We start from the raw sequence: 26,771 nt of genomic DNA on the forward strand, positions 1-26,771 counted from the left end.
TGCTAATTGTTTCAGTGTATGCCGGTACGGTATGTTACTGGTATGAGGAGTCATTGAAGCTAATGCACTTACGGGGAACTTAATTCCTCAAGAAGTTTTGCTTTATAAGTGCTGTTATCAGTTTGCCTTTTTTTTTTTTTCTTTTTTGTTACAGGTGTGTACATTTTGCATAGTATGATTAGATACTGTATCAATCGATATTTCAAGTAACAGAAACAGGCAGGGTATATTGCTTCCTTTGGAAATAAAATGTCAATCGATCTATGTATGATTAGACACTGTGTCAATGACTAATGATCATTATTTGCTATGGTTGACATGTTATGTGGATACCGTGTATTTACTTGATCAATTCATAAGAGAAATAAAGTCTCTTCCCTAAACATTATAAACTTTTTTTTATTTTGGTATAATAAGATTTTAGTTAACTTGTTTGGCTTTGATTGGTTTCAGGGTTTCATCGTAATCAATTTTTGAGTAAATATATAGGTGGTATATTGATTCAGGATGCTACTAAATACTAATATAGATAAAGGGTAATAAGCAACCTTTTTAGGTGTTAAAATAGCTGTAAGAGGGGCGAAATTGTAAAAATAAAGACAAGAGCTAACTAAAATTGCGTTACACTTTTTTTGGGTACATAATTAACTCATTACCTAGCACTGGCATTAACATTGCTGATCAATTATTTATTAATTTTGGTCATTGATTGATTCGGGGTATCAAACACAGTTTAATATTTTGTTAATTGTCGGTGAGTCAAGACACAAGAATTTCGGGCTTCAATGGGAAAAATACTTGAAGGGCGTGTTCGGCCGAATCACTGTTCACGTGGGAAAAAAAAATTCAGTTCAACTGAATTTTTTTTTTCCCACGGGAACAGTGTTTTCAGTTCAATTCCCGTGCCCGTGCCCGTGCCCATTCCCATTTGTCGGCCGAACAGGCCCGAAATGTTATATTATGGTTAAATATATCACTTCAGCTAAACTTGCTCAATGAATCTTTGAAGAAGAAAAAAAGAGAAATATGAAAATTTACAGCATGAGGGTTTGCATTTTCTTCATTTACTTTAGAATATCTTTCACGAGGGAATGCCATGCACAATAATCTATGGATAATTAAGTCACTAAACTTTGCGTTTTTTTTTTAATAAATTGAGCAAAATATTCATTGCTTTCCGACAAATCCTGAGCTCTAAAGTATTGATCCGATTAAATGAACAATTTTTTGTTGATGTCCAAGGAAACTAACGTCAACATTTTATCATAACCTTATCTAATACTTAAGATTGGATACAATTTAAGTGAGGGTATAGTACTATCATCTATAACACATATTTGCTCCGTATTATCGATTAATATCTCTATTTTTAAAATCCAAATAGTCAATTTAAACTGTTCGACATAATCTTCATATGAAAATGTAGACATAGACTAAATTTATATTTAAAAAAAATGAGTATTTTTTTAGATAGATAAAAATCACTACTTTTGAATAGTCTAAAATCATTAAAGAAAATGATTTTCTAACCATTTAAAAATAAAAAATAATTCTAAAAATAAAAAATTTAATCTACAAGTACAATTTCATATAAATTTTTTGAAATAAAGATATTAGTTCATAATTCAGATCAATATAGCATACATATCCCACAAAAAACCATTTCGAGCCATCAGGAAGTGGGCTTGGGCCAAACGAAAGGAAAAAAAGAAAACACAACCTGAAAGGCCCAGTAAAATTCCTTTGTAAAGAGCCCGCTTTCTCTAATGAAACCCAATAGCAAGGAAAATAATACCAATACCCGTATTCTCGTCTCTTTAATCCCTCCCTCACTCTCCTCTCTCTATCTCTCTGTTTCTCTCTTTCTCTAAACGGATCCAGACAACTAATCAGATCTAGCCATGGCGCAGCCGATGCTAAAGAAGGACGACGACAGGGACGACGAAGGTAATGCAAATCTGCTCCATTCAAACCACGTAACTGGCCAGATCCGATTCTTTTTTCCTCAATTCATTACTCTTTCTCGTTCAGTTTCTCGTTCAGATCCCAGATGCATGGATGTGAAATCGCCAATTATAATAGGTCAATGGTAAGGTCTGATTGGGGTAGTGCGATCGTGCTTGCTTCCAATTAAGGAGCTTGTTATTGTAGTAGGTCGGGATGTTTGATTGGTCTTTGCTTTGTACTTCTTGTTTCTCCGAAATAACTGGATCTGATTTTATTGTCAGTGTCTAGATCTTTTGGTCGTCTCTTGTCCCAGAAATACCATTTTGCGTGAATACGCTCCCTTATGTATCACAGCGAATGGTACTTTATTTTAAGCTGGATCTAATTTTTAATGACGTTTGGTGAATACGTTGAACCTAGTTTTAAATTTTTAATTTTTAATTGACTGCAATTTAGAATAACTGGGATAATGGCCTCCCAGCATATGTTAGTTTTGTTACATTTTGCTTATTCTGATAAAATACTCAGAAGACACATTCAGAATTACTCTACCACAACACACTTCAAAGTAATCCAATTGCTGAATTAAATTTCTTTTTCTGAACTTTTCAGTGGACTATCATCCATTTTTTGGGATTGAGAAAGGTGCTGTGCTTCAAGAAGCTAGGGTCTTCAATGACTCTCAAATTGATGCAAGGAGGTGTTCTCAGGTTATTTTTCTATTCCTTTCTTTTTAGTTTTCCCTAATTTTATTACTTTGTTGCATCTTTCTTCTCTTCATGTTGGTTGAAATTTAGCCTACAAAATGCTCTGAATGATTAAAAGTGTTACTTGAGATTTAGCACCTGAAATCTTTTCTACGCTCTAATAAATTCTTATTTTAGGCTTAAGTGTGAAATTGACCTATGAGAAAGTTTATATTAACATATCACCTACAAATTCGGTAGAATTTTTGCACTACTCATCTTATTCCAAAGAACATTCTTGTGTATGTATTTATGTATTTTTATAGATGTACTCGCCTATAATATTGGTTTAATCTTATTTCTTTCAGGTCATCACTAAGCTTCTCTATTTACTTAACCAAGGAGACACCTTCACACCGGTAATATTTTCAGAATTATTGTTTGATGTGCTTATTTATTGATGGATACCTTAATGGTTTGCTTCTTTTGCTGACCTTATATTGCTTTTCATTCAATTGGTACTTGTAGGTTGAGGGGACAGAGGTTTTCTTTTCTGTAACAAAGCTATTCCAGTCGAAGGATCCCGGCCTTAGAAGGATGATGTATCTCATGATCAAGGAGCTCTCCCCCTCGGCTGGAGAGGTTTGATCATAATACCTATTATCTTTTACCATTTGAGTTGAAGATTTTCTGACATGACTTTTTTTACTTCTAATTTTCCATTACCAGATGGTTGTTATAAAATAGAAAAGATGTACTTCTACTGATTTACATGTCATAATTTTTGTTTTCTTTAATATAGAATTTGCATATTCACTTGGACTGACAATATGTTGTTTTTGGTGAGGCTAGGTTATAATGGTGACGAGCTCATTGATGAAGGATATGAATAGCAAGACAGATATGTACAGGGCAAATGCAATTAGGGTGCTGTCTCGCATCATAGATGGCACCATCCTTGCTCAGATAGAGAGGTACTTGAAACAAGCCATTGTTGATAAAAATCCAGTTGTTGCCAGTGCTGCACTTGTCAGTGGCGTCCACCTCCTTCAGGTAATTGATCCTAATTTTTCTTGCAAACTTGTTGTAAAAAAAATTATTATCCTTCTAAAATATTGAAATGCAGGCCAGTTTGTTCTCTGTATGTGCATGTTGTTAATTGGTAAACTTGTGTGTGATTTGAAAAAAAAAGGAGTATCATCCATATACCATACTCAACATGGAATTTCTTGGGTTTCCTGTTTAAAACACACATGTATTATGCAACCTGAAAGTATCCTCTGTAATTCTTTCTTTTCTATATTCCAGAAGATGTCCGAATTACCCTATCTTTGTTATTGAACTTATCTCATTTTAATATATAAGATGTAAAGAGTTAGTAGGGTATTTGAAGAAAATAGGACTTTACCAGTATCAGTGGGGCACATGATACATTTCTCATTTTCCTGTTTATACGTGAAATATTAATGCTTTGTAGAGCATGCCTGAAGCTGTTCCTTTTGGTCATATTTTTTTAACTTATTGGTAGGTATTATCAACTTATTCCAAGCTTTTGAACTCAATGATGAAAGTACGATACTTTTCTGTATGTAAAGGAAATATGGGATAATGTGATGTTTATGATTTGGCTTTCAAACAGACAAGCCCAGAAGTTGTGAAGAGATGGAGTAATGAAGTTCAAGAAGCTGTTCAGTCAAGAGCCCCTCTTGTGCAATTTCATGCTCTGGCCCTTCTGTACCAGGTATATTGTTTGTCCTTTAGTAAGTGCTTGAAATCTTTAGGAACACGTTCCTACATACATACTATTCAAATTAACTATTTAACTATAAAAAAGCTTTAAAATGTCTCCCAAATTGGAAGGATTGTTTTAGAAAGGTTCAAAGCAAAAAAATTATTTCCATACTACTTCCCTTCTCTATTTTATTTTACTGTATTATGACAGTCCCTGTTTTTATGAAAGCGGATTTGAAAAGTGGGTAGTCTGGAATATATCATACAAAGAATGTAAAAATCAGCAATGTTGATATTGTCAGAAACTTTTACTTGGATATGTTTTTATTGATGGTATGAAGATATTTTGAGGTTTTGGTGGTACGTATGAAATTCCTCAGCATTGGTCTTTTTGCTTAGTCCTATGAGATGTTTTGTTCTCATTCTTCCATTAAAACATGCCAAGGACTTCATCGAATAAGATTGACTAATAGAACAAGGTATAAATTCCCCCCCCCCCCCTTATGAACTTTTGCTTCTTTAATATTCCAGATAAGGCAACATGATCGTCTGGCAGTTACCAAGTTAGTCACCAGTTTGACAAAAGGATCAGTGCGCTCACCTCTGGCCCAATGCCTCCTCATCCGATATGCTAGCCAGGTAAAATGCTATTTTCAATCTCTTGAAATGTACTGTTTCTTCTAATTTGTCCCTGGTATATAAAAACTGTAATGAAATTAGCAAATAACTGGTCATGAATGCTGTAGTAAATTCTTAATATATTTTTTTTTTCTCATAGTTGCTCTGTACTCTTTTGGCATTTTCTAGTTCAGGGTCTAGGTACATTTCTATCAACAATACCCCCAATGACTGGCCGAGTACTGTTATTGTCAGCAATATATGTTACTTAGAACTTGTACATTTTAGAAAAATGGATTGTAAGTTTACAAAGCTCTAGCTAGTTACCGATTGAAAAAAGAAATATGCACAATACTTAAATTTGGCCTGCCTAGTAAGTCTATTATACTTGATGAGAGGAAAGCTAACTGATCACTTTACTGGCAGGTGATTAGAGAGTCAGGTGCTAACCAGGCAGGGGAGAGGCCACACTTTGAGTACCTTGAATCATGTCTAAGGCACAAGGCTGAGATGGTGATACTGGAGGCAGCTAGGGCCATTACTGAGCTCAGTGGGGTCACTAGCCGTGAGCTCACTCCTGCCATTACCGTCCTCCAGCTCTTCCTCAGTTCCTCCAAGCCTGTCCTTCGCTTTGCCGCTGTTCGAACCCTCAACAAGGTATTTCTCTCTCCCTCACTTCTCTCTCTTGTCTGTGTTCTTTTTGATCTGGGAAAAGGAAACATAAAGAGATGTTCAACTTTTTTCGCTTGATCTATTTAATTGCGGATTAAACTAAACATAATATATCCGGTGTGGTTAAAAGGTGGCGATGACGCACCCTCTAGCAGTGACAAACTGCAACATAGACATGGAGAGCCTGATATCTGACAGCAACAGGAGCATTGCCACACTGGCTATAACTACTCTGTTGAAGACGGGCAATGAGTCCAGCGTGGACCGGCTTATGAAGCAGATAACAAATTTCATGGCTGACATTGCCGATGAGTTCAAGATTGTCGTCGTTGATGCCATCCGCTCCCTTTGCCTCAAGTTCCCTCTCAAATATCGCTCCTTGTATGTATATATTACCAACATCCTTCCTTTTTTTACTTTGAAAAGTACCAAAACCTCCTAACTGGGGTGGTTTGGGAATTACTTTTAAATAAAGAGGGGTGAAATCTTATAAGTGCCATATCGTATGCTCTTGGGGGCATGCATGGTATTTCTTATGCTTCTTGTGGTTATCTGTTTCTGTAGGGCATGTGTGACATTTTAAGGTTTCAGAATCACACATGAAATTACAACTTTTGAAAATAACTTGACCAGATCTATCCCGCTAAGAGGTGAAGAAGTCAGTCTTACACCAGTTATGGTTCAATAAGGGTTAAAATGACCAGTTGTCAAATACAAGGTTCTTTCACAGGCTTTTGTGCTTTCTATCTTTTATTTATCTCTGTATTATAATACATTGGGGTAAACCGGGATACCTTTTTTGAGTGCTAAGCATTGTCCTGTCTGGTATCTGTTCATGTGGATCCAGTTTTTTTCCACATGAACTGTTCTGGTCAATACTGGAGCCCTATGTTTGGTATCTCTGTCCATGCTTCTTCCTGGAAGGAAATGATTATATAACATATAACAAAGGCATTGTATCCCATTGCTGAAACCTTTCTGCTCTTTTGCCCTTGTAGGATGAATTTCTTGAGCAACATACTAAGAGAAGAGGGCGGTTTTGAGTATAAGAAGGCAATTGTAGATTCCATAGTCACTCTTATAAGAGACATACCTGATGCCAAGGAAAATGGCCTGTTCCACCTATGTGAGTTTATCGAAGATTGCGAGTTCACTTATCTCTCAACCCAGGTACTAGTTGCAGGTTAAAATCAGTTTATTCATTTATACAACTTTGATTTTTAGAACAGTTTGGTTATATTTTGGTCTTGTACATCCTTGTACTGGTTGATTAAATTTGGTATTTGCATTTGTTTCTCTCACTTCCAGATTCTTCACTTCTTGGGAAATGAAGGCCCCAGGACATCTGATCCTAGCAAATATATCCGTTATATCTACAATCGTGTGATACTTGAAAATGCTACTGTACGTGCTGCTGCCGTTAGTACCTTGGCTAAATTCGGGGCCTTGGTTGATTCACTAAAGGTATTCATTTCCAAAGGATTTACAAGGCATGCCCTATAATCTGGCCTTTGCTGACACCTATTCTCTATTTCTCCTGCAGCCCCGCATATTTGTTCTTTTGCGCCGCTGCCTGTTTGACAGTGATGATGAGGTAATCTTATTACAAATAGGGCTTACTTGATTATCCTTGTTATAGGTGTCATATTTCTTTGCATATCTTACTTTTTCTAGTTGGCACATTGGCTTACTCTTTGTTTTTGCCTAGGTCCGTGACCGTGCAACACTCTATCTGAAGGTTTTGGGTGGTGAAGCAGCAGTTGCCGAGACCGAGAAAGAAAATATTGAATTTCTCTTTGGTTCCTTTGACATCCCTCTTGTTAATTTGGAAGCAAGCTTGAAGAACTATGTACATTACTTGACCTTAAATTTTGTTGTTGGTGTCTTAAAGTAATTCAAGATCTTAATTAAAAAAAAAAAAAATTGGTTGGAGAGTAGTTTGTCTGGCCTAGCTGTTACCAACCTACTGTACAAGCCGATCCATGTTGGATGTATATGTTTGCATCGTATTGTTGAAGGCTTGGTGATAAAAAATTCTAGCTGGTCATCCTTTATACTGAATTTGATTGAAATACATAGCTTCTTTGGCCTTAATTTGGTCCTAAGTTTGTGTACGTCATTTACTACCTAATCGTTTCCACATAAGTCTTAATACTTACATTGGCAACTTAATTTTGATGTACACAACAGGAGCCATCTGAAGCACCATTTGACATTTCATCAGTGCCAAGAGAGGTGAGGTCTCAACCTCTTGCAGACAAGAAGGCAACAGGGAAGAAGCCAACTGGACCTGTGGGCCCCACAAGTGGACCAGTTGTGTCAGCTATTGATGCATATGAGAAGTTGCTTTCTTCTATACCTGAGTTTGCTGCCTTTGGCAAGCTTTTCAAGGTATATATACTAGTTCTTTAAACTTCAAATGAAAAAAAAGGTCCCGTTGATGCGTATATAAATCAAGATGGTGGTTGTATCTCTCATTCCACTTTTTTCCTAAACTGATGCCAACACTATTAGGGAGAATAAGTAGTGATGGTATCTTTGATGAAATTAGGAGGATACGTCTTTATTGTTTTCCTGTTTTAGAGAGAATTTTCCGGAGCAGTATGGACAGACTTTAATTTTTGTTTTTTGGAAAAAAAAAAAAATTCTGTTTACATACCAAATGTAACTTTAGTTGTTGTGTTTACTGTATATGTTTAATTCAGATATACTAGCATCTAGTTTTCTTCATAATCTTATTATAATTGTTTTGAGATTTTTTTTCAATAATATTGTACAGTCATCTGCGCCAGTTGAGTTGACAGAGGCAGAGACTGAGTATGCTGTCAGTGTTGTGAAGCACATATTTGATGGGCACGTGGTTCTCCAGTTCAACTGCTCTAACACCATCCCGGAGCAGTTGCTTGAGAATGTAAACATCCCCCCTCCCTTCCTCCCACCTCCCAACACACACACACTTATACATCTTAAAAGAAATGAACAAGAACACTCACCTCTCTATGGTGGTCATGTTACCAATATCACTTGAATTAGTGTGGGTGTATTTGTACACAATCATCAACCCGTTTTGCGGAACCAATAAAATGTTGATACCATTTGGTCATAAACAAACAAGCATAGCAAAACCTTTAAAAACATAATATACATGGGATCAAGAGATGATCAACTCATGTGCTTGTTTCTTACCTGTTATGATTTCTTTGCTGTTGTGGCTTCCATTGCATTCATAATGGGGTTAAACCTCTGTTAAATTTTCAGGTGACTGTACTCATTGATGCTTCTGAGGCTGACGATTTTACAGAAGTATACACCAAGCCTCTAAGAAGCTTGCCCTACGACACACCTGGGCAGACCTTTGTGGCCTTCGAGAAGCCTGAGGGTGTACCTGCAGTCGGCAAATTCTCCAACGTTTTAAAATTCATCGTGAAGGAGGTAAATAAAAATGCTTTCAAGCTTTCATGTTGATGCCTTTTCTACTGTTTAAATATTTAAAAGTGTGATTGCGTTCTTGTAACAACCATATTACACTGACTAATCAGGTGGACCCGACCACTGGTGATGTGGAGGATGATGGAGTGGAGGATGAGTACCAGCTGGAGGACCTTGAATTTACTTATGCAGATTACATGCTGAAGGTTCCTGTGTCCAACTTCAGGAACGCATGGGAAAGCATGGACCCAGAAAGTGAACGTGTTGATGAGTATGGGCTTGGTGCTAGGGAGAGCCTGGCTGAGGCTGTTAATGCTGTCATTGCCATCCTTGGCATGCACCCCTGCGAGGTTCTCTCTCTCTCACTCTCTCTCTCTGTGTATGCACGCGTGCTCTCTCTCTCTCTCTCTCTCTCTCTCTCTCTCTCTCTCTCTCTGTGCACGCGTGCATGAATATTTGGGTCTATGCCGAGTTTTAAGTTAGTCATACATGCGATTATATTGTTTTGGGGGTCTGCATTAAATGCTGGCGGGACCAACACATGGAGGTGAGGTGTTCAATAGAAAGACAACTCAATATATTACAGTTGTGTTTTGCGTATCAACATTTTGGGTTTAAATTTCATACCAAGGGTTCACTGGTATCTGCCAATAGAGGAACTTCAGTGACTTTCACAGGGAGCTGTACCAAGGGTTTCTATCAGGATTTGGATATCATTTTCATTAGAAAATTTCTCTGATTTGATGTTACTTCTGGATCTTTATCTGAACTTGTATATAATCAACTGCATGACTTCCATGTATGCAGGGAACTGAGGTTGTCCCCAACAATTCTAGATCTCATACATGTCTCCTCTCAGGCGTATTTATAGGAAATGTAAAGGTACTTGTAAGGCTCTCTTTCGGTATTAGCGGGCCCAAGGAGGTTGCCATGAAACTAGCTGTCAGATCCGATGATCCTGATGTGAGTGATAACATCCACGTAATTGTCGCTAGTGGTTAGTCTCAAACACATTGGCCGCCTATATTAAATTGAGAATTGGAGTAGTAGATATAATGAGAAATTGTATTAATGAAAGAATAATCCATATATTTTGTTTTCTTTGTGCCATTTTTTTTTTCTTTTTCACTTTTAAGTGATATAGATGAGGTGCTTTTGTGCTGTTAAGTTTTAGGTTTCCTGGATTATAGACTGTTCTTTGTCTTGGGCATTTTGTGATGTCTTTAGTGTCATTTACTATTAACAGACTATTTTTACATTATTACTTTTGAAAGTATTATCTTCAGTAATTGATTCGTGGTCTTGCTCATTATGCCCGAGCCCGATAAATAAATTTTACAAGATTAAAGTCCTTGTTCGACCTTAATTTGTATATTTTTCTTGCTGAAAAGGGAAACCACGATAGAGACTCGTTTCGCTTCAAATTCAATAGAACTCTTCCAGAAGAAAATATGTATTGTGCCTTGAGTGCAATGGAAATAGGTGGGTGAAAATCCCTTTATTATTATTATTATTATTATTATTATTATTTTTTACTTTCATTATGTTTTTATTTTTAAAAATTTAATAATTTAAAATTTAAATAGCAAAATAAATTCGTTAGATATAATTATATCATTTTTTATATGAACATATAAAAAATATGACATTTTAACTTTATTAAGTGTTGTCAAGAATTTGCAAAAGTAAACTGATTTAGATATTCTACATATCAAATTTTCAACTTATTGATTTGTATGAAAACAAAACTAAAAATTAATAATGTTTTATGTGAATCTAGAAAATGATATATTATCATATCTAACCGTTTTGTTTTGATATATAAAATTTTAAATTTTTGTTAAAAAAATTAAAAATACAACATAATGAAAACATAATGAAGACAAAAATAATGAAAATTCGCAGAAGATAATTCAAATGCCTTCGTTTTTTTCAACCCAGAACTCAGTGAGTTAAAGAGTTGTCCAAGTCATATATAAAGCTCTTGTCAGTTCGACGTACACCCAAAATTTAGTAATTTATTAATCTTACAGTCTTCAAATAATTTGAGTGCGTTTGAAACACATGCGAATTCTTTGTGCCAGGTTAATGTGCAAAAGACCTCAAATTAAAAATGATTGATTATCTATTCGATATGTCTTTTCAATTTCATGATTTCGCAATTATAAATAGCATGCACTTGCTAAACAGCTCATGATGCTCATTGCACTTTTTTTTTCGTTAAAAATTATATATGCACTTACCAGATTCGTCATGCATATGTGATGCGTTAAATCATCTTTACTTGATCGAAGAAAAAAATAATATGGAATTCATACAGGGCCAATTCTCATGGGTGAAAACTAACAAAAATCTAAAACTAAAAGGATATTAAGTGCCAAAATTTCACACAAATTAGGCAGCTGCTCATACTCTTTTTTATGCTCAGAGCTAAGAGTTCATGACTAATATCATACAAATAAAGTATACACATGGGGAAAATCCTTTGTTATAATAACAAAGGTATTAAATAGTTGGGTGGCTTGACCTCCAACTTTTACTAAAAAAAAACAAATAAAGTATACACAACAACCATTGTTAAATTAAAATTAGATGTGGAGTTTCTATTTTTTTATAGTTTGTGAGATTTAATCGAAACAACTAAAAATGTTTAGATTAATTAATAATATCATTTTATGATATTGGAGGATAATCATGAATAAAATTCTCTCATTATTTTCATTTATGGGATAATGAGGGTTTGGAGAATGGAAATAAAATCTCAGAGAATTACAAGTAGTCGGAGCAATTCGCTGATTTTCAGGGTTAGAATGATACATATGCCAATTATGCTTTTGAATGGTTGTGTGCAACAGGATACCGGTATCTCGTAAACCAGCATTGAGGGAATTAAAAATTTGGGTCTGACCCTTATTAGCTGGTGGAGACGGGTTCATATTTTTAGGAGTCTCTACATTTGCCAGTAAATGCATGAAAAACCTGACCGCTCTAATATTATGATTACGATTTCCCAAGTTCCCATTGCTCCCAGGCAAAACAAAAGAAAAGCTGTTTAGGGAAGAGTAAAAAACTTCCTCAATTGGTTATAAATTAAACAACGATCTTGTGGCTACCAACACTACGCTGTTTGATCGATTAAACCCATTTGGTTTCCAATAATTTTAGCCGAGCCTTATTCATTTTTTTTTAGCCGAGTTCTTTAACAAATATGACTTTTTGCAGTGAATGCATTATGTTAAATTGTCATATTAGACATTTAATCTCGGATATGTCCAAAATAAAATTAAGAGATAAGCAAAATAATATATAAAATACAGGCTATTGTTAGTCCATGTAAGGGCAAACTCATTTTATCTTACCAAAGAGGTCGTCATATGGTGTACTACTCATCAAATTTTCAAACTAAGAGGAGTCTAGGACTAAGCCTTTATGCCGAGAAGTATGATTTATAGAGGAGTTAATTAAAGTTGAGTAGAAGTTGTTTATAGAGGTGGGCAAATAACAATTGTTTATTTTTTTATTTGATAATAATTTAAATATCAAAATACATATAATTTTGATTTGATTAATATTTTTTAAGAATGTTTGTCTATTTCTTACGAGCAAACACAAGCTCGGTAATTTTTAGTGCTTTCTTTTTTTCTTTTCTTTTTGTTTATTTTGGATCACAAAATTAGGAAATTATTTTATAATTGATGAGCATTACGATCTGTGCACAAGTATTCTATTTCTCACAAATATGTACCAATTGCACAAAAGTAAAAGAAGTTAGTTTTTTTTTTGTTATTATTATTATTTCTCACTGATTACAACGGTTTTGATAAATGAGTAATGTCAGTATAATTAACTCTGTAATTTCGTAGATAACATTTTAAATTGTTTTTTTTTCATCGTGACCTTCATACTTTCAGGCGTGACCTTGATGATAAGCAGATTCATCACATTTATATTTTGTTCTTATATTATTAATCCGTGACATGTTAATTAACCTAAAATGTGAACAATAGAGCTAGTTGCTACTCATATGCACCCTTCTTATTCCAAATAGAACTTTCTTTTACTATCATATCAAGAATAGGCAAAGGCAAAATGTAACAAACATCACCAACTGGTCTTGCTCAATTGTGTTCACTTCATTTAAATTTTGATCCGACATAATGTTTTGATTTGTAAAAGTATTCTGTTGTAATGATTAAGAGGGTTCGATTTTGAATCGGGTAAAAATGCAATCAATGGGGAATTTGGCAACAGTCTATTTATATACGAACTCTGGTACAACATTCTCTGGCACATCATGCGCCATCAACTTCAAATCGCCTCGGGGCTTTTATGTAAATAGTGTACTAGTTTTCCATTATATTCACAGAGAATCAGTTTAGGTCGTTCAATTCAGTAGTTGTGATTTAGCAATCCATTAATCAGACTATGACTTTTTGCGTGATTGCAATGTCACCTACATTTAACTTTGAATATGATTTCGATCATAGGATTAAAGTGTCAATGAATAGGCTATATATATAGTCATGAGTCATGAGTGCAAATTTAAACAAATCATTATATGGAACTCAGCTGCAATGATCATCTTCACAAAGTCATAACACATAAAATGGGCTGTTATAAACAAGCAATAAAAAAACTATTTGGCTACATCTTACAAAATAGTAAAAGTTAGTCTTTCTCTTAATTTTTTGCTCCAACTTTATATAGAAGATCTACCTCAATTATTCTGTTACCGAGAAGGAAAACAAAAATAAAAAATTACATACGATACTCATTTCAAAATGAAGGCCAACTCCTCCAAATATAGGCGCCAAATATCCAAGTGACCAAAATCCGGAAACAAAACAAAAAGATATGAAATGTTTTTGGATTATTCTTATTTCTTGAGAGCATTCATCCTGTCTCTAAGGTAGTAAAGCTTAGCTCTCCCGACTTTCTTCCTGTCAGGTATCTTCATTTCCTTGATGTTCGGTGAAATACCTGACATGTTTCAAATTAGACAGCATAAGGTCAGAATATTCTTTATGCCACCAGAATATTTGAAAATCATACGGGCCTCTATAAAAGATTAGAAACAGATCTCATACTCTTGATTAAGAAATAAATAAAGAGGTCAGTTTGGAAGACAAGGATGGATATATTTTCTTGCTGATACAGTTCGACACATGCCCCTGCATGTCTTCAAATAATATGTCTTCCCCGACAAAGAATATTGTGCACAGATCCAAAACCATTATAAAAACATCACATTTTATGCCTTCAAGCCATCAAAGTTAATACAGATCCCACACTTTCACCAAAAGAACATATGGTGTACTAATAACCAAATTTACAATTTAACCAAAGAAATTACAGAAAATAGCACAACAACAAGTAAACCAATGAATGCATATGATTTTTAAAAAAAATAATAATAATAATGCCAAGTCCTTAACAAGAAAATTCTGGACCAGATTCGTAAAATCACAAAACTATAAATAGAGGCGCATCATATATTACTAAAACTTAATATCGTGCCATAGCTCCATAGTGCGCCTAGGAAAGACAGAATCGAGAGGATAGGATGGGTGGTACCGACAGATCGGATTTTGGCTCATAAGAAGCGGGCCCTTCTCTGCTTCGAACGTACTGTTATTGAATATCTCATCCATTTTTTCATCGGTGAACTCATCTATCATTTCAGCGATTATTTGATCAATGATTTCATCTGGGTTTAGTACAGGTCCAGGTCTCTCGTCTTCAGCTAACTGATCTGTCTCATAATCAGAAAAGATTCCCGAGTCTGAGACTTGGTTGTCATGATCTCTAATGGATTTGCCATTAGGAATAGACCCCTTTAAAACCATTGATGCTTGGTCCTCAAGCTCAAGAGAAGGCCTAATCAACCTTCTCTTCTTCTTAACCTGATCTATCTGGCAATCAGAAAAGATTGTGTTCACCCTCGGTACTTCCCCCTTCATCTCCTTTACAACTGAATCTGATACTCGGTGGTCACGAGCTCTTATGGATTTGCCAATAGGAATAGACCCCTTGAAAACCACTGCCACTTGGTCCTCAAGCTCAAGAGAAGGCCTAATCAACCTTCTCTTCTTCTTAGTCTGATCTCCACCCACTACTTCAGTGCTCGATTTGTCTGTCCCTCTTCTCCTTTTATAATCCCAGAATGGTAGTCCACCTTCATTAGAACGGCTCACTGTCGTCGTATGTAGTACCGACAACGTAGCGGGGTCCACCTCCATTGGGTCTGGTCCAATGTCTGCACCATCCAGCGCATGGAATTTGATAGGGACGGTCGGCACCAGATCTCGAACAACTACGCTGGTGTGACATTGGCTTGATTGCCCAATAATACGGTGGTTCGTCAGATGGTTGATTGTGGGGTCAGTCTCCCATTCCCAAGCTGCTCTCTGTGGGTTTGGTCCGCGGCACGACTCTACATTTAAATAGACGCTAGCTAGGCTAATTAAGGATTTGGGTTTGGGTTTTGGTTCAGGCTCATATTTTATTTTTGGTCCAAGCTGTAAGATTGGACCGAGCTAGGTTATTAGAGTTGGATGATTTCTCTCCTGGAGTTTGGAGCTTGGGGTTGGTTTCCCAATTCAATCGGAGAGATAGATAGAATACTAATACTAGGGTTGGTTATGATATGATATGATATGATGTGGAGTGGAGTGGGGTGCGGTGGGGTTTTATTTTATCCCAGCAAACCGATTTGAATTGAAGATTACCAATAAGACCTAGCTACTTCCTGAGTTAAATTATTTAAAACAAAAGGTTTAATTCGTAGGGCATGGCAGTGAACCTGACCTTCATGGAATTTTGTTCCGCCATGGTAAGTATGACTATGACGTTCATAGTACTCTAATCCCCCCCTTAAGGTACTAGATAATGTGCCGGCACCGATTCTAGAACTCTCTGCATTTGCAAGTGAATGCAAGAACAGCCTGGCTGCTCCGAAATTAGGATTGTGGCTTCCCATGTTCCTCCCCAAAAGGAAAATTAAACAACCTAGCTGTTCACAGAGTAGCACACACAAATAATGAGCCGCCTAAGTTTTATCTGGTTGGTATTCCACATCAGGGAATTGTTTTGCCGATTATGTGCATAGAGAGGGGATCACTTCATTCTGCTAAGTTCTAACACTTTGATGTGATCCAACCACTCAAAAATGCTCTATTTAGGACCCAATTAACTTCTAGCTTTGTAATTCCAATTTAATTACTATCTTATTTCCTTAACAAGAAAAAAAAAACTATTTCATTGAATTTTGCGGTTAATGTTTCCTATTTATGGAAATTCTGTACCACACAGTACACGGTTTGCAACCCTCCCCTACCAAGCCTGATGCAAGATTGGGCATGTATACACATACTAGGCCTATGTTTTGAAAGAAACCTATAATACTGCCATTATTTTTATTATTCATAAAAAAATGCATTTGGGAAATTAATGACCTACTGTGTTCGAAAGAAAGACACTAATGGACAACCTTATTGTTCAAAACTTTAAAAAAAAAAAAAAAAAACTGCAACTGGATATGCAAAAGGGTTATGTAAAATCAAATTGGATGGTTCATGTTGTAAGAAAATGTAAACACATTTCACAGCAATCTCTAGTATATATTTAGATATGTTTTCTTTAGTACAAGTTCAATCAAAATGACCTATTTGTAAAAAACAAGGACTGGCATCTGGTGCATGCCATTGAAATTACACAGAAAATAAAGGATGAATCTTGTTTATAAAGTTGATGGTGCCTTTATCCTGTGTATACATGCTATGACAAAAGAAAAAAAAGAAAGAAAGAAGAATGAACCCAAGACAAAAATAATGCAAAATCATATATCCAACATATGGATACTAATTAGGTGCTATAAAAATATGATACCTAACAACATATCAAAGCCGACTTAACAAATAATAATATTATCAAAGTACGAGAAAGAATCTACAGATAATCCTATCTTTTGCAAATGAAATCGTTACAGGAATCGACAGACCGTGGAGTACACTATTCTATACTTCTATTGAAGAAATTGGCTCTATCTCCATTCAGTACAAGACAATTGAGTAACTCAATACTCAAAGCACTGGAGGATATCCAAACCGGTCAACGTGGGCAACTTAATGTAAACTAAGCAAATTCAAGAAAAATAAACACGATTAAAGACGTAAATTCCCCCAGACCTAAGTCTGAAACCCTAATCAGTCGTAATTACGAAACAATTCTTGACTAAACTAATCCTGTAGTGTGTAGATGCCAATACAACAATCTAGTAAATATTTAACAAAAACCAAATAAGACAACGGAGCAAATATCAAAGAATGGCAGTACCGTCGAAATAAGAGACGAAGAAGGGGTGAAATGCGAATTTGCCTATTCGCGCTGTACTCTCGCCAGTACCACTCTTCTTGGCCGATCGATCGAGTAGGAGCGGGGATTGGAGAAGAGCTGCAATCGGTCGGAAGGCTTTGATTGATTGAGGAATAAAGATAGAGAAAGAGGGGAGTACCTAGGGTTCGTGGTTCTATGAGAGAAAGAGGACTTGGAGGGAAATGAAATTGAGGAATGAGGGGCCTCCACGCGCTAGACCGGGTCCAGGGTAGATTGGTTAAATCGTGGGTTCTTTTAACTTCTATTTTTCTTTTTCTTTTCTTTTTTCTTCTTGCGAGAATTAACTTCTATTTGTACTTTTACAAATGAAATATCACAGGTCACAAAAGTAGAAGCTACTCCGTTCTTTTTCTTTTCTTTTTTTAAAGAAAAACCAAAAATATGTCTAATTAGAATGTCACATGCTCTGTCAATTTTAAATCTTGATAATTAATTTTGTTTGATTTGCTGCAAGATTAAATATACAGTCTAAAGTATGTGCACAGAGTAGGTTCGATGGACGTGGAACTTACTTTTGAGTCCGATGGACACCGAAGTCGTCGGATGTGCGCATAAATTTCATAGAGGAAAACTGCACGAACTTTAAAGCACATCGGATAGCTCCGGTACCCATCCGATCCAATAGTACATTCAAAGTCCATCGGCCCTACACTCATCTCCTAAAGTCTAAGGTTAATATGGATATATAAAGGTGGGCATTTGCCTTATTCTCACGAAAAGAGAGGTACCGAAAGAAAGATGTTTTTTTTTTTTTAGTGCATTTTTAACGAGAATAGGGTTAAAATATTCTATTTTTTTTGTGTTTCAATCAAATTTTATATTCTTAACTTTGTTTTCAAAGTTCTAACAGTCAGTTCAAACTGCTAAATGCAAATTGACACACTGTAAACACTAAACATGTCTCGAGGTGAGGTTAAAAAACATTATAGTACATTTTAATTTACTATTTTATTACTAAGACATGCCTTGATATTTTTTTTTTATAAAAAAAAACTTCTTATTATATTAAAAAAAGAAACTTGACTAAATATAAATTTTTTCCGCATTAAAGAATGGCTCTAAGTTTTTGTATCTACTTTTCAGATAATGTTAGGGAGACATTAAAAAAATTCAATTACATAATTATTAAAGAAAAGTTACCTTAGAATTATATTTATAAAAAAAAAAATTGTTGCTTCTGTAAATATTGATCATTTTCTTTTAAAGAGGGCTTATTCAGGAACTTAGTTAGAGTCTAGGACTAAGCCTTTATGCCGATAAGTTTAATTTAGAGAAGAGTTAATTAAAGTTGAGTAAAAATTGTTTATAAGGCTGTGGGCTGAAAAAAAAATTATTTTTTTATTTGATAATAATTTATCTATCAAAATACATTTAATTTTGATTTGATTAATATTCTTTAAGAATGTTTTGTCTATTTCTTACGAGCAAACACAAGCTCGGTAATTTTTAGTGCCTTCTTTTTTTCATTTTTTTTGTTTGTTTATTTTGTTTATTTTTTTTTTAAGTATTCTGTTTCTCACAATAATGTACCAATTGCACAAAAGCAAAGAGAAGTTAGTTTTATTTTTGTTATTATTATTATTTCTCGTTGATTACAACTGTTTCGATAAATGAGTAATGTCAGTATAATTAACTCTGTAATTTCATAGAAAACATTTTAAATTGTTTTTTTTCATCGTGGCCTTCATACTTTTCAGGCGTGACCTTGATGATAGGCAGATTCATCACATTTATATTTTGTTCTTATATTATTAAATATTAATCCATGACATGTTAGTTAATCTAAAATGTGAGCAATAGAGCTAGTTGCTACTCATATGCACCCTTCTTATTCTAAATAGAACTTTATTTTACTATCATATCAAGAATAGGCAAAGGCAAAAGGTAACAAACATCACCAACTGGTCTTGCTCTATTGGGTTCACTTCATTTAAATTTTGATCCGACATAATGTTTTGATTTGTAAAAGTATTCTGTTGTAATGATTAAGAGGGTTCGATTTTAATCGGGTACAAATGCAATCAATAGGGAATTTGGCAACAGTCTATTTATATACGAATTCTGGTACATCATGCGTAGAGGTTTGCTAAACCCGTTAGGGGTTGAACCCGTTTTGCCCGGCCCGTACCCGTTACCCGTGGTACCTGTACCCGGGTACAAACGGGTAGACGGATAGACGGGTACGGGTAACAAACGGACCGGACAACATATTTTTTTTAAAAACCCGTTGTACCCGTACCCGTCTACCCGCCAACCCGTACCCGCCTACCCGTACCCATTTACCCGCATACCCGTACCCGTACCCGTTACCCATACCCGACCCGTTTCAGTTCAAAAAAATTTGAATTTTTTGAAAAAAACAGAAAAAAACAGAAAAAAAACAAAGAAAAAAACAGGAAAAAAAAAAAAAAAAACAGGCGGACCGGATCCGTACCCGTCAACCCGCAACGGGTACGGGTAATAAACGGACCGCATAGAGGTTTTGGGAAAATTACCCGTCTACCCGTTACGGGTTTTACCCGTACCCGACCTACCCCTTTACCCGTCCTACCCATTACCCCTAACGGGTAACCCGTTAGCATTCATGCGCCATCAACTTCAAATCACCAAAGGCATTTATGTAAATAGTGTACTAGTTTGCCATTACATTCACAGAGAATCGGTTTAGGTCGTTCAATTCAGTAGTTGTGATTTAGCAATCCATTAATCAGACTATGACTTTTTGCGTGATTGCAATGTCACCAGCATTTAATTTTGAATATGATTTCGATCATTGGCTTAAAGTGTCAATGAATAGGCTATATATATAGTCATGACTCATGAGTGTAAATTTAAACAAATCATTATATGGAACTCAGCTGCAATGATCATCTTCACAAAGTCATAACACATAAAATGGGCTGTTATAAACAAGCATATAAAAAACTCTGGCTACATCTTACAAAATAGTAAAAGTTAGTCTCTCTTAATTTTTTGCGCCAATTTTATATAGAAGATCTACCTCAATTATTCTGTTACCTAGAAGGAAAACAAAAATAAAAAATTACATACGATACTCATTTCAAAATGAAGGCCAACTCCTCCAAATATAGGCGCCAAATATCCAAGTGACCAAAACCCGGAAACAAAACAAAAAGATATGAAATGTTTTTGGATTATTCTTATTTCTTGAGAGCATTCATCCTGTCTCTAAGGTAGTAAAGCTCAGCTCTCCGGACTTTCTTCCTGTCAGGTATCTTCATTTCCTTGATGTTCGGTGAAATACCTGACATGTTTCAAATTAGACAGCATAAGGTCAGAATATTCTTTATGCCACCAGAATATTTGAAAATCATACGGGCCTCTATAAAAGATTAGAAACAGATCTCATACTCTTGATTAAGAAATAAATAAAGAGGTCAGTTTGGAAGACAAGGATGGATATATTTTCTTGCTGATACAGTTCGACACATGCCCCTGCATGTCTTCAAATAATATGTCTTCCCCGACAAAGAATATTGTGCACAGATCCAAAACCATTATAAAAACATCACATTTTATGCCTTCAAGCCATCAAAGTTAATACAGATCCCACACTTTCACCAAAAGAACATATGGTGTACTAATAACCAAATTTACAATTTAACCAAAGAAATTACAGAAAATAGCACAACAACAAGTAAACCAACGAATGCATGTGATTTTTAAAAAAAATAATAATAATAATAATGCTAAGTCGTCAACAAGAAAATTCTGGACCAGATTCGTAAAATCACAAAACTATAAATAGAGGCGCATCATATATTACTAAAACTTAATATCGTGCCATAGCTCCATAGTGCGCCTAGGGAAGACAGAATCGAGAGGATAGGATGGGTGGTACCGACAGATTGGATTTTGGCTCATAAGAAGCGGGCCCTTCTCTGCCTCGAACGTACTGTTATTGAAGATCTCATCCATTTTTTCATCAGTGAACTCATCTATCATTTCAGCGATTATTTGATCAATGATTTCATCCGGGTTTAGTACAGGTCCAGGTCTCTCGTCTTCAGCTAACTGATCAGTCTGATAATCAGAAAAGATTCCCAAGTCTGAGACTTGGTTGTCATGATCTCTAATGGATTTGCCATTAGGAATAGACCCCTTTAAAACCATTGATGCTTGGTCCTCAAGCTCAAGAGAAGGCCTAATCAACCTTCTCTTCTTCTTAACCTGATCTATCTGGCAATCAGAAAAGATTGCGTTCACCCTCGGTACTTCCCCCTTCATCTCCTTTACAACTGAATCTGATACTCGGTGGTCACGAGCTCTTATGGATTTGCCAATAGGAATAGAACCCTTGAAAAGCACTGGCACTTGGTCGTCAAGCTCAAGAGATGGCCTAATCAACCTTCTCTTCTTCTTAGTTTGATCTCCACCCACTACTTCAGTGCTCGATTTGTCTGTCCCTCTTCTCCTTTTATAATCCCAGAATGGTAGTCCACCTTCATTAGAACGGCTCAAAGACGTCGTATGTAGTACGGACAACGTAGCGGGGTCCACCTCCATTGGGTCTGGTCCAATGTCTGCACCATCCAGCGCATGGAATTTGATAGGGACGGTCGGCACCAGATCTCGAACAACTACGCTGGTGTGACATTGGCTTGATTGCCCAATAATACGGTGGTTCGTCAGATGGTTGATTGTGGGGTCAGTCTCCCATTCCCAAGCTGCTCTCTGTGGGTTTGGTCCGTGGCACGACTCTACATTTAAATAGACGCTAGCTAGGCTAATTAAGGATTTGGGTTTGGGTTTTGGTTCAGGCTCATATTTTATTTTTGGTCCAAGCTGTAAGATTGGACCGAGCTAAGTTAGAGTTGGATGATTTCTCTCCTGGAGTTTGGAGCTTGGGGTTGGTTTCCCAATTCAATCGGAGAGATAGATAGAATACTAATACTAGGGTTGGTTATGATATGATATGAAGTGGAGTGGAGTGGAGTGGGGTGGGGTTTTATTTTATCCCAGCAAACCGATTTGAATTGAAGATTACCAATAAGACCTAGCTACTTCCTGAGTTAAATTATTTAAAACAAAAGGTTTAATTCGTAGGGCATGGCAGTGAACCTGACCTTCATGGAATTTTGTTCCGCCATGGTAAGTATGACTATGACGTTCATAGTACTCTAATCCCCCCCTTAAGGTACTAGATAATGTGCCGGCACCGATTCTAGAACTCTCTGCATTTGCAAGTGAATGAAAGAACAGCCTGGCTGCTCCGAAATTAGGATTGTGGCTTCCCATGTTCGTCCCCAAAAGGCAAATTAAACAACCTAGCTGTTCACAGAGTAGTACACACAAATAATGAGCCGCCTAAGTTTTATCTGGTTGGTATTCCACATCAGGGAATTGTTTTGCCGATTATGTGCATAGAGAGGGGATCACTTCATTCTGCTAAGTTCTAAAACTTTGATGTGATCCAACCACTCAAAAATGCTCTATTTAGGACCCAATTAACTTCGAGCTTTGTAATTCCAATTTAATTACTATCTTATTTCCTTAACAAGAAAAAAAAAAACTATTTCATTGAATTTTGCGGTTAATGTTTCCTATTTATGGAAATTCTGTACCACACAGTACACGGTTTGCAACCCTCCCCTACCAAGCCTGATGCAAGATTGGGCATGTATACACATACTAGGCCTGTGTTTTGAAAGAAGCCTGTAATACTGCCATTATTTTTCTTATTCATAAAAAAATGCATTTGGGAAATTAATGTCCTACTGTGTTCGAAAGAAAGACACTAATGGACAACCTTCTTGTTCAAAACTTAAAAAAAAAAAAAAAACTGCAACTGGATATGCAAAAGGGTTATGTAAAATCAAATTGGATGGTTCATGTTGTAAGAAAATGTAAACACATTTCACAGCAATCTCTAGTATATATTTAGATATGTTTTCTTTAGTACAAGTTCAATCAAAATGACCTATTTGTAAAAAACAAGGACTGGCAGCTGGTGCATGCCATTGAAATTACACAGAAAATAAAGGATGAATTTTGTTTATAAAGTTGATGGTGCCTTTATCCTGTGTATACATGCTATGACAAAAGAAAAAAAAAAAAGAAGAAGAATGAACCCAAGACAAAAATAATGCAAAATCATATATCCAACATATGGATACTAATTAGGTGCTATAAAAATATGATACCTAACAACATATCACAGCCGACTTAACAAATAATAATATTATCAAAGTACGAGAAAGAATCTACAGATAATCCTATCTTTTGCAAATGAAATCGTTACAGGAATCGACAGACCGTGGAGTACACTATTCTATACTTCTATTGAAGAAATTGGCTCTGTCTCCATTCAGTACAAGACAATTGAGTAACTCAATACTCAAAGCCCTGGAGGATATCCAAACCGGTCAACGTGGGCAACTTAATGTAAACTAAGCAAATTCAAGAAAAATAAACACGATTAAAGACGTAAATTCCCCCAGACCTAAGTCTGAAACCCTAATCAGTCGTAATTACGAAACAATTCTTGACTAAACTAATCCTGTAGTGTGTAGATGCCAATACAACAATCTAGTAAATATTTAACAAAAACCAAATAAGACAACGGAGCAAATATCAAAGAATGGCAGTACCGTCGAAATAAGAGACGAAGAAGGGGTGAAATGCGAATTTGCCTATTCGCGCTGTACTCTCGCCAGTACCACTCTTCTTGGCCGATCGATCGAGTAGGAGCGGGGATTGGAGAAGAGCTGCAATCGGTCGGAAGGCTTTGATTGATTGAGGAATAAAGATAGAGAAAGAGGGGAGTACCTAGGGTTCGTGGTTCTATGAGAGAAAGAGGACTTGGAGGGAAATGAAATTGAGGAATGAGGGGCCTCCACGCGCTAGACCGGGTCCAGGGTAGATTGGTTAAATCGTGGGTTCTTTTAACTTCTATTTTTCTTTTTCTTTTCTTTTTTCTTCTTGCGAGAATTAACTTCTTTTTCTTTTTTTTCTTTTTGTGAGAATTAACTTCTATTTGTACTTTTACAAATGAAATATCGATCACAGGTCACAAAAGTAGGAAGCTACTCCGTCGTTTTTTTTTTTTTTAAAGAAAAACCAAAAATATGTCTAATTAGAATGTCACATGATCTTTCAATTTTAAATCTTGATAATTAATTTTGTTTGATTTGCTGCAAGATTAAATATACAGTCTAAAGTATGTGCACAGAGTAGGTTCGATGGACGTGGAACTTACTTTTGAGTCCGATGAACATCGAAGCCGTCGGATGTGCTCATAAATTTCATAGATGAAACCTGCACGAACTTTAAAGCACATCGGATAGATGCGGTACCCATCCGATCCAATAGTACATTCAAAGTCCATCGGCCCTACACTCATCTCCTAAAGTCTAAGGTTAATATGGATATATAAAGGTGGGCATTTGCCTTGTTCTCACGAAAAGAGAGGTACTGAAAGAAAGATGGTTTTTTTTTTTAATGCAATTTTAACGAGAATAGGGTTAAAATATTCTATTTTTTGTGTTTCAATCAAATTTTATATTCTTAACTTTGTTTTCAAAGTTTTAACAGTCAGTTCAAACTGCTAAATGCAAATTGACACACTGTAAACACTAAACATGTCTCGAGGTGAGGTTAAAAAACATTATAGTACATTTTAATTTACTATTTTATTGCTAAGACATGCCTTGAGATTTTTTGTTTATAAAAAAAAACTTATGATTGGCAACAACGGGCCAGAATTAATTGGTTGTTAGAGGGAGACTCTAATACTAAGTTTTTTCATGTGTCAGCCTCTTCCAACAAGAGAAAAAATATAATTTTTTCTTTAGAAATAAATGGCCAAATGTGTTTTGATTATGCTATTTTTGAAGTCACATGTTACTTCCTTTTATAAGGAGCTGTTGGGAACTACCACTGTACGGGATGTCTCATTAAATCCTGATCTATGGTCTTCTAATGAGAAGCTCACTGTTTCCCATTGCATTAGTTTAGAATCTCCTTTTTCATTGGATGAGATTAGGCATGCATTATTTTCATGCAATCCCCATAAAGCACCGGGGCCTGATGGCCTTTCTTTTTTATTTTACCAAACATTTTGGGACACTGTAAAGGGGGATTTGTTTCTCCTTTTTCAGTCTTTTTTTTCCAATACCCTTGAACTGTCCAAATTGAATTTGGCTTCCATTTGATAACAAAGGTCCTAACTGATAGACTTGGTCGAGTACTATATTCTTTGATTGATGACTCCCAAACAGCTTTTATTAAAGGAAGGCTTGTGACAGATCATATTGCGTGTGCACATGAGATATTACGTCATATTCATCAAAAGAAAATCAAAGAGATATTTTTAAACTTGATTTTGAAAAAGCTTTTGACAGGGTTAACTGGGATTTTCTGATTGAAATTCTTAAAGCAAGGGGTTTTGGAAATTTATTCATAAGTTGGATAAAATCTATCCTTCAAAGTGGCCAAACATGTATTAACTTTAATGGCGAACTTGGCCCATATTTCAAATGTAAAAGGGGCTTGAGACAAGGAGACCCCTTGTCACCTTTACTATTTAATTTGGTGGCTAATGTTCTGAATAAATCTTTACAGCAAATTCAATCTGCAGGTATAATTTCTGGAATAGGACATTTTTCAAATATCCCTCTTGTTTTAAATCTTCAATTTGCAGATGACACACTTTTGTTTGTTAAAGCTGATATTAAGATGGTTGCATCCCTCAAATTACATTTAATCGCTTTTGAAAATCTTTCTGGTATGAAAATTAATTATTCCAAATCAGCAATGGTTCCTTTCAATATGTCTGATGAAGAGGGTTTGCTTTTTTCTAACTTATTTGGATGTAAAATTGAGAGTTTACCAATAACTTATCTTGGTTTACCTTTGCATTTTAAAAAACTAAGTATGACTGATTGGCAATCTATAATTAGTAAGATTGAATTAAGGATTCAAGGTTGGAAGGGCAAACTTATTTCTTATGGAGGAAGGGTTACCCTTCTCAATTCAATCATATCTGCCATCCCTATTTACTGGTTATCTGTTTTTGTAATGCCAGCTCAAATCAGAAAAAGAATTGACCAACTTAGAAGAAGATTTTTGTGGTTTGGTGGAAACTCTGTTAGGAAAAAATATTGTTTAGTATCTTGGCCAACTATCTGCAAAAGCAAATCTCAAGGAGGTTTGGGTTTAATTAATCTCAAACGATTAAATCAATCTTTATTAGCTAAATGGTGGGTTAGGTTTCAAGATCCCAATGTTACTAGTCGATGGAAATCAATTGTGTTGGCCAAATATGGCCATTCT

General features: G+C 35.6%; 1 protein-coding gene across 1 annotated transcript; it reads left to right on the forward strand.

The window, feature by feature from the left end:
* Nucleotides 1-1,777: 1,777 nt before the first annotated feature.
* LOC144564805 (coatomer gamma-2 subunit, putative / gamma-2 coat protein, putative / gamma-2 COP) lies at nucleotides 1,778-10,356 on the forward strand. Its single transcript, XM_078314402.1, has 18 exons — nucleotides 1,778-1,947; nucleotides 2,560-2,657; nucleotides 3,002-3,052; nucleotides 3,162-3,275; nucleotides 3,486-3,686; nucleotides 4,273-4,374; nucleotides 4,896-5,003; nucleotides 5,409-5,639; nucleotides 5,785-6,035; nucleotides 6,653-6,824; nucleotides 6,963-7,118; nucleotides 7,198-7,248; nucleotides 7,363-7,503; nucleotides 7,845-8,045; nucleotides 8,434-8,565; nucleotides 8,913-9,086; nucleotides 9,194-9,433; nucleotides 9,891-10,356. Exons 1-18 carry the CDS (start codon nucleotides 1,902-1,904, stop codon nucleotides 10,083-10,085), a joined length of 2,664 nt encoding a protein of 887 aa, XP_078170528.1. The 5' UTR covers nucleotides 1,778-1,901; the 3' UTR covers nucleotides 10,086-10,356.
* Nucleotides 10,357-26,771: the final 16,415 nt, after the last annotated feature.

This window comes from Carex rostrata, chromosome 13 (assembly GCF_964058835.1).
Source record: "Carex rostrata chromosome 13, lpCarRost1.2, whole genome shotgun sequence".
NCBI classification, from domain to species: domain Eukaryota; kingdom Viridiplantae; phylum Streptophyta; class Magnoliopsida; order Poales; family Cyperaceae; genus Carex; species Carex rostrata.